This window comes from Coffea eugenioides, chromosome 2, assembly GCF_003713205.1.
Source record: "Coffea eugenioides isolate CCC68of chromosome 2, Ceug_1.0, whole genome shotgun sequence".
NCBI lineage: Eukaryota > Viridiplantae > Streptophyta > Magnoliopsida > Gentianales > Rubiaceae > Coffea > Coffea eugenioides.
This window is the reverse complement of record NC_040036.1, coordinates 43,912,986-43,926,956: the sequence shown is the minus strand read 5'-3', so window position 1 is coordinate 43,926,956 and position 13,971 is coordinate 43,912,986. Positions and strand designations below refer to the sequence as shown.

Genomic DNA, 13,971 nt, shown 5'->3' with positions numbered 1-13,971 from the left:
ATAAAAGTTGGATTGGATCTGGGTCCTTGCACTTCTAACGGCTATGATCAGCCCATCTGATCTTGATCTCGAACACATCTCGATCATTGATTTAAATTTTTATCAATCCAAATTTCATGATTTTTTTTTAGTTTTCAGCATGAGAAAGCAAGAGACAAATTTTTAAACATTGAAACTGTAATTTATTTGGAACACACACCACGTACGTGCACGAAAAGGAAAGAAACACATTACACACACATATATTCAGACATTAATTACACAAAATAGGGATAACAACCTCAATATAATGCCGTCAACAACAAGGATTTGTAGCACGGTGACAAACAAAACATATACATACATACATACATATATATATATATATATAGAGGACAAATTACACTTTATCCCTTGTGGTTTAGTATTTTCCTACATAAACCCTCTATAGTTTCAAAAGTTATACATAACCCTTTCATGATTTGGATTAAAGTGTCAAAGTGACGGAATTGATCATTCGTAACGGAGTCACCTAAAATGTCAAAAATACTCTTATTTAAAGTTGAAAATTATTTATTAATCAAGGGGGTTATGTGTATATTTTGAAAATTATAAGGGGGTTATATGGTAAAGTATTAAATAATAAGAGGGTTATATGATAATATATATATATATATATATATATATATATATATATATATATAAGTGCATTGCAGCTACAGCTGCATACAAATTCTATTAGAACTTGCATTGATGAATTATTTGAACACAATTTGATCGCGATCCTGAGAATTAAGCATATATATCAAATCATAGTGAATAAAGATGATGAGGAAGCCGAGGCTCAACAACGGCAACAAGCGGGAACTTCCTCGGTGTTGAAAGCCCGATGATTTCTTCCATGTCCAAGTCCTCAGGATTCATATCACTTGGCAACTTCCAGTTGTATCCATGTAAAAGATTGGCCAAAGTGGATTGGACAACCTTAAGGCCTAAACTGTACCCCGGGCACATTCTTCTTCCAGAACCAAAAGGCAACAACTCGTAGTCTTGCCCTTTGACATCAATTTCCTTTCCAATGAATCTTTCAGGGTAAAATTCCTGGGGATCTTTCCACAATTCGGGATCCCTCCCAATTGACCAAACATTAATGAGAACTCGAGTTCCCTTTTGGATATCGTACCCTGCAACATTGCAATCTTCACGGGCACATCTTGGCACCAGCATTGGTACTACAGGATGCATACGCATTGTTTCCTTAACAATAGCTTCTACATAAGGAAGGTTTGGGATGTCCTTCTCTGTTACCCATCGGTTCTGACCGATAACCTCGTCAAGTTCTTGGGTTGCCTTTTCGAATAATTCTGGCTTTTTCAGCAACTCCGAAATGGCCCATTCGACTGTTATCGCTGAGCTCTCAGTTCCACCAACAAGTAGGTCCTGGAGTTCATTCATTATTCGAAAACATTTCAGTGCAATTATTAAAGTTATCAGAATAATTTGTACTTTCGGTTCCACCAAGAAGTAGCTCCTGGAGTTCATTCGTTGCGCAAAAGTGCAATTATTAAAGTTTATATATATATATATATATATATTACAAATAGAGCCACTATACCAGAGTGAATGCTTTGACTCCATGCCTCTCCAGCTTCACCTCTAAAGTCTGATCCTCCGCAAGGTCCAGAAGGACGTCCACCATGTCCTTGCTTGCACGATTCTGTTCATCATTCCTCATCCTGGCCGCATTATGCTCATCCAGGACATGCTCCAGAAACCAGTCGAATTTCTTGCTCAGGGCTTTCAGCCTCTTAATATACCCCTGCAAATCCAAGAAATTCAGCCAAGGTATTGAATCACCAATGTTAAAGACTCCATTGAGCAAAAGAAACTCGTCCATCATTTTCACGAACTCTTTAGGCGTGATGATTGAGTTCTGATCAGACTCGTCCAAGTATCTTTTCCCCAACACCATCCTACTAATCACGTTCAAGGTCATAGTTGTGAGATAATCTTTCAACAAGACAGGCTTGCCTAAAGATTGGAACAGCCCCAGAAGAAGTGAGTTCATTTCTTCCACACGAATATGTTCATAGGACTCGAGTCTTTTTGCGCTGAACAATTCCATGAGGCACATCTTACGCGCCTGGCGCCAGTATGGTCCGTAAGGGGACCATATGATGTCAGAGAAGTTATAGCTGGTATACTTTCCGGCTGCAGTTGTGGGCCTATCAGCAAAAGTGACGTCCATGGTCTTGAGGAAAACTTTGGCCATCTCCATGGAGGAGCCGACCACAACGGGGAAGGAGCCAAAACGGAGGTGCATTAGGGGACCATATGTTAGGGAGAGTTGATGGAGTGAACGATGAGGGAGGGTGCCAATGAGGTTTAAGTTTCCAACGATAGGCCAGGGCTTTGGACCTGGAGGGAGGTTGAGTTTTTTCTGATGAAAACGCCTACAAAGGAGCGCGATGACCATCGTTGCAAGCCATGCGACTGCGTAGGCGGCCCAACTGGTGGTGGGGGTGAAAGAAATCTCCATTTCTTTTGGTGTGTGTGTGTGTGTGTGTGGAAGTGTGTTTTAATGAGCATGGAGCCTTGAAGGGGTGCTATATAAAGTTGTGGAACTGGCCGAGTAATTAACTACTACTGCCAAGAACTCATTGTTTACTATTATGAACGGTCTGTCGGCCAATGGTCAATTGAAATCAGTGTTTTAAAAGGCGAATGTATTGCAAATGGGACGAAAGGCCCAAGCGTAAGCCCCACAAATTTTTATTTTTAAAAAATATATAAATATGATATATATTATAAAAAATTCATTTGAAGATAAAAATAAATATAATAAAATTAGATAAAATTAAGAAAATTTATACAAATAAGAATTATTATTGTATAACTTCAACTGATAATTTAAGAAACATGCATATTAACATTAGCTGCACCAAAAAGCAAAATAATTAAAATTACAAAAAGTTTAATCTTAGAAACAAATTAGTCACAATTCAAAAGTCACCACATTATCAAGCACTTAAATTACAAATACATAAATTCAAGTAGACACAAACTTCAAAGGTTAATTGTTTCAACAAACACACTTAACTAGTATCAAAAATAAAATACCAAATTAGCAACCATATTGCTTATAATGCATAACAAAGAATAACACCAATAATTAGAAATAAACTGACAAATAAAATGATACTATTCATCAAAGTCAATATCATCCATGTCATCATCTTTATCTAGTGTATATACACTAGGTAATTTTCTTCCAATAGTTGATGGTGGTTTTGAAATTTCCATCCTATCACAGGATCCAATCTACAGGTAACAATCTTTTTTTCTTTACCTTTTTTGCCTAACCATATATTATATTACAAAAAAATTCATATCAAACTCATTCAATGTCTCAATATAAAAGATAGTAAATTAGTAATAAAGTTGAATATTAAAAAGTTAAAAACTTAATTGATGAAATTAAATCTTTTTTTAAGACAGTTTGTAGGGCATACACTTTTAACATCCCACTTCATAGGCACGCCCAAGCGCTTGGTCGTACACCCCACAACACTTTTGCCTTATACGATCACTTAGCAGTAGTATTGGAACACTTCGCCTCAGGACTCGCCTCGCGAACCTCTTTTGAAATGAACTTATATTCAAGTTAATTTAAACAATTAATCAACATACTAATCTCAATTTTGTTTGCTTGCTCGTTTTTCACGTTTTTGCTTTCTGTGTATACAGGAGAGCATTTCCTGTGATCAGCTTGGTTGAATTATTGTGCAGATCCTCAAGTCTGCATCACGTGTTTAAAAAAAATTCCAGTGTATAGAATGATATAATATAGGTGTCAAACTTTTGATGGTAGTAGTTCCTTACAAGGAAATGCTACCTCTATCATTGTATGGTGTCTAAGTGATTTTGTCCTTGAGGACCTGGAAACCATACCAGATCCAATTAGTGGTCGCATCAACAGGCGGTGTCGCGACATGTTTCGAACGAGAGGCTGGACCGTCGGCTGAGATGCTATGCTCTATAGCATTGGATTCGAGAGTGCCTAAATCGCTCAAGAAAAATGTGGTGCCAAAATCGATCAAGGGACATTAATTCGGTCCAGATAGCTTGTTTGCCTCCAGTGTCTATACATAGGGATGGCCCCGTTGCCATCTCCGCGATTTAAACATGGCACTATATCCGAGCAATGTAACGAGAATTCCAAAGATTGGTACAGCGGTCCATACCAATGGAACGGTAAAGGTGTACGGAGGGATTGAATGTAGACGGGAAATCAAACACGGAAATGTAGGGAGTTATGTGCTGCCACGTGTTGGGGATTGATTACCGGATGTCTAAAAAATCCGTACTGGTGAATATGGCAAGGACCCCGGGTTACTAAGAGAAATTAAAATTTAAAAGAGGAAGTTGATCCTGAGTGAAATGTGGGGACCACATTGATAGCCCATTGACACGATTGAAAGTGAAAATTCTGTCAGCACTTTTTTTTCTTTTTTTCAAACGTAGGGAGTATTTCAGTCTTGTTAAATTAATTTTCTTGTGCCTATGTACCCCATCCTCCAAAGATACATAAGATAAAAAAGTGATTTGAATACATGATCTTGAGGCTTAATTAGATTACTCCAAAACTATTCGAACCAACCTCGAGTGACAAGCGATCTAGGCTTCTTCCAAGTCCACATAACTCAGCTCTTCCCTTGGAATAGCTCAGTACTTGGTTGTTGATTATGCTAGTAGTAGTTTTTTTTTTTTTTTTTCCAATCGTAGGTTGTTACTTCTGATGAATAGGGTGGATAGGGAAATTGCCCAAGCTGAGAAGCTCGACTGGTTTTCGCTCAGGATCCTTATCCCAAGGTCTCGAGTTCGAACCCAGTAGTTACCGTTTTGGGCATTGGTCGGGTCCGCTCTGCCCGGGTACTGTGGCATTAGTTTGGTGTAGATACAAATACTTACAATGTCGATAAAAAAAAGGAGTTGATAGGGAAATTAATGATAACGATTGATGTCTTAAATTAATTATACCAACCGTGGTGGAGGAAAAAAAATAATGAACGTAATTAAGTAGGACATGTGAATTGTAGTAAAGAATAGGTACAAGGTAATAAACAGAAGGGGACGGTGGAAGTTTAAGAGCCAGGGGAAGTTTAATTGAGGAAAATACTAAGGCGGAAGGTGCATTCAACAAAAGCACATAGGAAGGAACATTGTTAGGGAAAAAATAAATGACTGGATTTTATATACGAGTAAATCTTATATATGCGGATAATATAGATACTATTACTATTTGATTCATGATACATGTGTAAAAGTTGGATTTCAAACTTACATTTTACATAACTATCATTCATCCAAAACTAACAGTACATATACTGTCAGTATAGGAAAAATTAATTCTTTATATATATATACATATATACATGCATACATTCATATGTATATATATATATATGTTAATAACCGGATTATATGGTTACTAGTATGTTTAAATTTGTCTTAGAAGTTGATAAAGTATTGAAGTAATAAGTAGAAGTGAATGTGTTAAACAATTAAGATTTTGAGGAACTAATTAAGGAGACTAGAATAGGAGTAATTAGAGGCACACTTAACTGGATTGCAGAACTTGTAATTAGAGAAAAACGCAAAAATTGAAATAAACTATGAAGTGGCTAATACTGATCCTGAATGTGTGCACTAGTAGGTGTTCGGGATGGTTAGTGTCAACATTGTTTATATTTAAAAAAAATCATTAATATTGAAATAAACTACGAAATGGCTAGTATTAGTACTGAATGTGTGTACTCGTAACCATTCGTAATGGTAAATGTTCATGATGTGTGTATTTAAAAAAATAAATCACAAATATTGAAATGAACTATGAAGTGGCTAATACTGATCTTGAATGTGTGTACTCGTAGTTGTTCTTGTTGTACTGTTAACAATGTTTCCATTTTTGAGATTGATTGCTTGTTACAGAGGTGAGATGTATGATAACGAAAAAGGAGGGAAGGAAAAAAAAAGTGCAAGTGGTTGTATAATATTAACTGGTTAATACTATTTAAGTTTCAACGAGTTTATTTGTTACGTAAAATTACTCTTTGCATCCGAAAGATAGCATGATCAAAGAGTTATCTGCCAACTAGATAAGAGAACCCTGAAGTTCTCCATTGAACGGCAAGTGCCAATGTGTTATTGGAGGAAACAGTTTAGTTTTTCAATTTTGGGGTTTAAGGAGTGAGAAATGTCTATTTGAGACTTGGTATCCAAATTCAAAGGCTCAATAGTTCCTTACTATTTGGGGCTAATTGGTAACAATGATTTAATTATTTCATTTGTTTCTTTTGTTTGCTTCTTAATTGATGGGAAAGGTCAATTGAGTCCTTTTATTAAAATTAGCTCTTTAAATAGTTGCTAACTATTTAGGATTATTTTTGTATGCTTGAAATTATTTGCTTTATAATTTTCTGGTCAAATGCAAATAGTTGTAGATTATTTTGGGCTCCTTTTATTACATGGTTTTTTTTTTGGATTAATTAAGATAATGGAGCCAGTCAAATTAGTGTAGGTCATGTTAGGCCTGTTAGTTAGTGAAACATCCAAATTAACAAGAGGTTAGTCTAACACTTAGCCCTAATAAGATTCTCTCTTAATCATCATTTTTATTCGTTGTTTAGGTTTCAGAAGGAGAACTTCCTTCCCCTTTCTTCTAGTGAGATAGATGCCTATGAGCATGCAAAATCTTCACTTTTCTACCAATTCCTCCGACAACTAATTGTACTTTCTTTTGATTGCAACCCAAAAATCCTCCATGTGCATGTGAAGTTTTCTTTTGCCCTCAAAATCAGCTTAGTGAAATTTTCTTTTCCCCCAGAATCAGCTCAGTTTAGGGATGAATGCTGTACCGATTTATCAATCATTTTTGCACTGGATTTGAATTTGACCTCTTTTCTTGCTATTTGATTTGAAGTTTTGTTTACTTTTGGAAAAGAATTTTTAATCATGTATGGTACAGCTTTCAAAGCCTACTACAAAAGCGACATAGCAACCCATTCATATACCTGTAATAATTATCGGAGGCCCGCGACCCTCAAATTAGGGGATCTCCCTCCCCTAGACCGACTGGAAAATTGAAATCACTAGTTGGTTGGTTTCTCGACTATGTTAATCAGTTTGGTTTTAGACTTGATAATTAGCATGACATCCTTAAGAAGAGCTATAAATATTATACATTCTAAGAATTTTTTAAATAAAGGTACATTTAGTAGGGTAAATAGCATCATTGTGCAAAGGTTGTTTATATTTAGTGGCACACGATAAGCATATCTACAATCCACAATTAAAATTTTAAAATTATCACGTAGTCCTTGAATTAAGTACTTTTGAAGAAAAAATTTATTTTTGCACCAATAAAAGAAACTTCAAAACCACTACTTGAGGGATGGCTACTAGTGTTCAGACACCGAATAAATTTATTAGAACATGGTAAAGCCACTTGAGAAAAGGTTGAAACTTAATGTTGATCAGTCTTGGAAAAGAGGGAAGGCAGGAGGTTGAAAATTTACTCAGACCATGCTGGCAAATCTGTGATCCTGATGATGTTGAGCTTCCCATTCAGTCCAAAGTCAATTTTAGCTTCTCACAGCCTCCTCCACATGAGGTATATTCTTCATTAGGTTAACCCACAACCCTGTTTTTATCCTAATAGCCATTATTACTGGTAGTAGCAGTAGTAATTTTCTCTCCTCCTTTTTCCCTGTGAGGATTTTTAATCAATTGTTGAGAATTTCAAGTTTTGTGCTTATTCACTCCATCAAAGCTGATTGAATTCAGATTAAATATAAATTTAATTCAAGCTTGTTACTGAAAATTAAATTTAAATTGAAAATACAAAAACAAGCTTGAAATTCTATTTTACTATTTTTTCTTCCTTGTCTTTGTTTTCTGTCCTTGTTATTGTTTAGTAACTTGAAGAATGATTCCATTTATCTTCTCTATGGAGAGAGTTTGGAGAAAATACTAAGTAGAAGCATCCATCCATGACTTTGTACCCTATATTTTTGTCCCTTTTCATTTGTTCTAAGATACATTTATTTTTAATTTGCTAACATGGATGGTGAATGCATGGGTTAGAGTTATGTAATAATTTTACTTGTTAGACAACAATAATATTTTTGTAGTTTTTCTTAATTTTATCAGGTGTGTGTCTATATATATATAGTGTGTGTCTATATATATCTATATATATTGACAAATGTTTATGAATATTGTAATTTTGTAATATTATTGCATATTTTATACTTTTATATGTTTTAAAAAAATCAAAATTTGTGGGATTACGCCCCATATCTTAGGGCTTTCACCCGGTTGGGCGAACATGGATCGCTCTGTCCAATGCCGTCGCGTTTAAACCATTGCTCAGAAGCACCACGCTGCCTGAGGTATTTATTTAGCACCACACCGCTGAAGATGCAGTGTCAGTTTCCTATAATTTGCTGCTTTTATCAGCTTTCCTTCACTGAGTTGTTGATTCGTCTGAATGTTTTTTGTTTTATTGTCATTAGCAATGTATTCTTTTTATGGAACCTGGAAGATGATATGTGAGTTTTTGAGGTGAAGTTGCAGTATTTAAAATTGTAATATTAGGGAAAGCCCTCTTCCCAACTGACATGCAAATAACATGCATTGTCTTGTGTCCTTGCAGTGAACAATATTGTATTGATTACTGTTCAGGTCCTACTAGAGCTAGATAGGAATAGAAAAAAGACCCTTCTACCAAAATCAATTGCCAGGCCTGGTATTCCACTTCCTCCTGAACAGGATACCCTAATCAGTCCCAACTACCAATTTGCTATTAAAAAAAAAAAAAAAGAAACAAAGCAAGGAAGCAGTTGAGGAAACAGAGGCTGATGAAGGGACTGCTGATCCTAACCTAGACCCTTCTCAAGAGCAAAGAATAGATGCTTCACAAGGCGCTGCTCAGCGTGTATCTTTTCCAATTGGACCCAAACGATCAAAATGCGCATTTTAATCTCAATGGCAGTTGGCAAAAATCATATAGTGGTCAATTGTATGTTTGGGCTTATATATAGTTCTTCTCGCTTCAAAATTCCCCGGAAGATTGACATTTGTCATCTCCATTTCTTGACTCCTTTCTCGTAAGCTAGGCTTCAGTGGTTGGTTGTTTAACCTGTGGCTTTTATGACCGTTGGTGATGCAATCCGGGGCAGTGTTGACTGATAAAATTCGTCCCTGAAAATGTTTTCATACTGGGAAAGGACAAACTGGAGAATTGTATGTATCCTCGATGCGCGATTGTTTGCGTTCGTCAAATGATACTTCTTTTATTGTTATTAACACTCCAGTAAATTTGCTCACATCCTGTGGAAAGTTATAACTTTTTTAAGAATTTGCGTTCTTAATCATCGGCAATGCTTTGGGCTGGTTCATGTATCCTGCTTTAGGTTCAATAGAGCTATATTTGACTAGAAATGATGATTTCTGCGGTGGGTCAATAGTTCAGTAGGAAAAAGTCACCTGGTAAAACCAAAAAGTTCTACCGGAAATTCAGGCCACGGTACAAGTAGAAACCAGTGAGAAGGTACCTCACGCCTCAAAGCTAGATCCATATTCCATTGTAAATATACGGGCGGAAAACCTAGCTCGAGTAAAATCTCACCTAGATCATCAGGCGAGCACAAATAACTGTTGATGCTCATTTTCCTTTTACTTCAAGTGCCCTGCAAAATTTTCGTCAGGCGACAATGCCCCTGAGCCCAAAAGATTACCAGAGAGTGCTTGCACAGATAATCTTACCTTATTTGTCTACAATGCACGTGAACGTTCCAGAAAGTCACATCACATTCTTGTTAGTTTTGGTTATTTGTGAAGAAGTCGTGCAGACTAACAAAACTGGAAGGCAACATGATTAACCTGGTGCTAGTATCTAAACACAAAGCAACACGTCCTACCAATTCAGTTATCCATTTATCTGAAGCTGTTCTGTACAGATATTATGATATATATACACACACATACACAAAAGAATGAGTAATTTGTCCATGGTACCCTATTACTACACGTACTACACGTATATTATCAGAACGGGTCAGCTGCTCGAGCCAATCATTGAACTACGAGAATGATGATCAATGGTATAGTGAGTCCTCAGCCGTACATGCAATGAATCTCCTCCCTGTACTCCATCAATGATTTATCTGGTATTGCTGGAGTTAATTCCACAACATCTCCCATTTTTAGCTTGCACATGGGGTCGCTTATAGTTGCATGATTCTTTACCAAAAAAAAAAAAAGTTGCATGGTTCAGTGGGGGCCTAAGCTCCTCCAGTAGAGTTCGCTTATAGTTGCATGGCCTAACCATGGCCCTTGATGATCGAGTTCGCTCGAAATTCCTGTATAGACATCTGCAACACCAAAGACTCGGCCCTTGATGGTTCTAAGACTCGGCCGAGTCCGAGACAACTCGGCCGAATTATCATCGGAACGGAACTCTCCATTCCAATATTGGGACGAGATGATTTCGAGATAGATGAATCGCCGAGAAGTCTTCGACATGAATAAAAATGACCGAGTCGACCCGAGTTATTTCGAGTCAAATCGAATCCAACTAAAAACCAACGGGAAAAAAGCTATTTTTATTATCTTTGTTTAGCATATATTTTATTTAATATTATTCGCAATGTTTAGAATATTAAATATATCAAAATTTGTGTTTCGCCGAAACTGCTACCGATATGTTGAAACTGATATGAAATGGTCCGAGCCGTGACCGCGACTGCGAACAATGGATTAGTCATGACAATTTGTATCATCATATGAGTGGTACTAAAATTTCAAACCAAAGGGCAAAAAATTTGAATGAACTCTTGGTATAGCTGCGTCACACAAAAATGCCATTAGAACACCAGAAATTTGGCCAACTAAATCCTTTGCTTCTGAATTAATTCTTTTGCAATCATTGACAACTAAAATAGATGTACAAACTACTGAAAACATCAATAAAAGTTGGATTGGATCTGGGTCCTCTGCACTTCTAACGGCTAAGATCAGCCCATTCAATCTCGATCGCGAACAAACCTAGATCGTTGATTTAAATTTTTATCAATTCAAATTTCACGATTTTTCTTTAATTTTCAGCATGAGAAAGCAAAAGACAAATTTTGTAAACATTGAAACTGTAATTTATTTGGAACACACACCATGTAAGTGTATGAAAAGGGAAAAAACACATTACACACAGATATATTCACACATTAATTGCACAAAATGGGGATAACAAGCTCAATATAATGCCATCAACAACAAACAAAACATATATATATATATATATAGGTCAATACAATTTATCCCTATGGTTTAGTATTTTTTTTACATAATTTCCCTATAGTTTCAAAAGCTATACATAGCCCCTTCATGGTTTGGATTAAAGTGTTAAAGTGATGGAATTGATCATTGTAATGGAGCCACCAAAAATATAAAAAATACTTTTTATGTAAAGTTGAAAATTATTTATTAATCAAGGGGGTTATGTGTATATTTTGAAAATCATAAGGGGGTTATATAGTAAAGTATTAAATCATATGGAGATTATATGGTAAAATATAAAATCATACGGGTTAGTGTGTCATGTATTTATAAGGGTAATTTTGATATTTTTAAATGTTTCATTACGAATGATCAATTACGTCATTTTGACACTTTAATCCAAACTATGAAAAGGTTATATATAATTTTTAAAACCATAGGAGGATTATGTAGAAAAACACTAAACCAGGGGATAAGTGTAATTTGCCCATATATAAGTGCATTGCAGCTACATACAAAAATAAACTTGCATTGCTGAATTATTTGAACACAATTTAATCGCGATCCTGAGAATTAAGCGTATATATCAAATCGTTGTGAATAAAGATGATGAGGAAGCCGAGGCTCAACAATGGTAACAAGCGGGAACTTCCTTGGTGTTGAAAGCCCGAAGATTTCTTCCATGTCCAAGTCCTCAGGATTCATATCACTTGGCAACTTCCAGTTGTATCCATGTAAAAGATTGGCCAAAGTGGATTGGACAACCTTAAGGCCTAAACTGTACCCCGGGCACATTCTTCTTCCAGAACCAAAAGGCAACAACTCGTAGTCTTGCCCTTTGACATCAATTTCCTCTCCAATGAATCTTTCAGGGTAAAATTCCTGGGGATCTTTCCACAATTCGGGATCCCTCCCAATTGACCAAACATTAATGAGAACTCGAGTTCCCTTTTGGATATCGTACCCTGCAACATTGCAATCTTCACGGGCACATCTTGGCACCAGCATTGGTACTACAGGATGCATACGCATTGTTTCCTTAACAATAGCTTCTACATAAGGAAGGTTTGGGATGTCCTTCTCTGTTACCCATCGGTTCTGACCGATAACCCGGTCAAGTTCTTGGGTTGCCTTTTTGAATAATTCTGGCTTTTTCAGCAACTCTGAAATGGCCCATTCGACTGTCATGGCTGAGCTCTCGGTTCCACCAACAAGTAGGTCCTGGAGTTCATTCATTATTCAAAAAGATTTCAGTGCAATTATTAGAGTTCTCGGAAAAATTTCTACTTTTAGTTCCACTGAGTAGTAGTTCCTGGAGTTCATTCATTACGCAAAAGTGCAGTTATTGAAGTTCTTAGAATAATATATAAATATATATATATATATATATAGTACAAATAGAGCCACTATACTTGTGTGAATGCCTTGACTCCATGCCTCTCCAGTTTCACCTCCAAAGTCTGATGCTCCGCAAGGTCCAGAAGGACATCCACCATGTCCTTGCTTACCCGATTCTGTTCGTCATTCCTCATCCTGGCCACGTTATGCTCGTCCAGGACATGCTCTAGAAACCAGTCGAATTTCTTGCTCAGGATTTTCATCCTCTTAATATACCCCTGCAAATCCAAGAAATTCAGCCAAGGTATCGAATCACCAATGTTAAAGACGCCATTCAGCAAAAGAAGCTCGTCCATCATCTTCACGAACTCTTCAGGCGTGATGATTGAGTTCTGATCAGACTCGTCCAAGTATCTTTTCCCTAACACCATCCTGCTAATCATGTTCAAGCTCATAGTTGTGAGATAATCTTTCAACAAGACAGGCTTGCCTAACGATTGGAACAGCCCCAGAAGAAGTGAGTTCATTTCTTCCACACGAATATGTTCATAGGACTCGAGTCTTTTTGCGCTGAACAATTCCATGAGGCACATCTTACGCGCCTGGTGCCAGTATGGTCCGTAAGGGGACCACATGATGTCAGAGCAGTTATAGCTGGTATACTTTCCGGCTGCAGTTTTGGGCCTATCAGCAAAAGTGACGTCCATGGTCTTGAGGAAAACTTTGGCCATCACCATGGAGGAGCCGACCACAACGGGGAAGGAGCCAAAATGGAGGTGCATTAGGGGACCGTATGTTAGGGAGAGTTGATGGAGTGAACGATGGGAGAGGGTGCCAATGAGGTTTAAGTTTCCAACGATAGGCCAGGGCTTTGGACCTGGTGGGAGGTTGAGTTTTTTCTGATGAAAACGCCTACAAAAGAGCGCGATGACCATCGTGGCAAGCCATGCGACTGCGTAGGCGGCCCAACTGGTGGTGGCGGTGAAAGAAATCTCCATTTCTTTTGGGGTGTGTGTGTGTGTGTGGAAGGGTGTTTTAATGAGCATGGAGCCTTGAAAGGGTGTTATATAAAGTTGTGGAACTAGCCGAGTAATTAACTACTAATGCCAAGAACTCATTGTTTACTATTGTGAACGGTCTGTCGGCCAATGGTCAATTGAAATCAATGTTTTAAAAGGCAAAGGCATTGCAAATGGCACGAAAGGCCCAAGGCGTGAGGAATAAGCCCCGCAAATTTTTATTTTGAAAAAAATATATAAATATGATATATATTATTAAAAAGGCATTTGAAGATATAAATAAATATAATAAAATTAG

At 37.0% G+C, this 13,971-nt stretch overlaps 2 protein-coding genes and 1 pseudogene across 2 annotated transcripts; 1 reads left to right on the top strand and 2 right to left on the bottom strand.

Annotated features, from left to right (window-relative positions):
• Positions 1-702: 702 nt before the first annotated feature.
• LOC113761513 (cytochrome P450 71A1-like) lies at positions 703-2,541 on the bottom strand. The gene is made up of 2 exons (XM_027304533.1): positions 1,595-2,541; positions 703-1,419 (listed from the first exon to the last, which is right to left on the bottom strand). Exons 1-2 carry the CDS (start codon positions 2,516-2,518, stop codon positions 790-792), a joined length of 1,554 nt encoding a protein of 517 aa, XP_027160334.1. The 5' UTR covers positions 2,519-2,541; the 3' UTR covers positions 703-789.
• A 1,592-nt stretch (positions 2,542-4,133) lies between these two features.
• Positions 4,134-9,022, top strand: LOC113759780 (annotated as a pseudogene).
• A 2,867-nt stretch (positions 9,023-11,889) lies between these two features.
• Positions 11,890-13,619, bottom strand: LOC113759779 (cytochrome P450 71A1-like). Its single transcript, XM_027302353.1, has 2 exons — positions 12,729-13,619; positions 11,890-12,537 (listed from the first exon to the last, which is right to left on the bottom strand). The coding sequence occupies exons 1-2, from the start codon at positions 13,587-13,589 to the stop codon at positions 11,890-11,892; spliced, it is 1,509 nt and encodes a 502-aa protein (XP_027158154.1). The 5' UTR covers positions 13,590-13,619.
• Between the last annotated feature and the right edge of the window lie 352 nt (positions 13,620-13,971).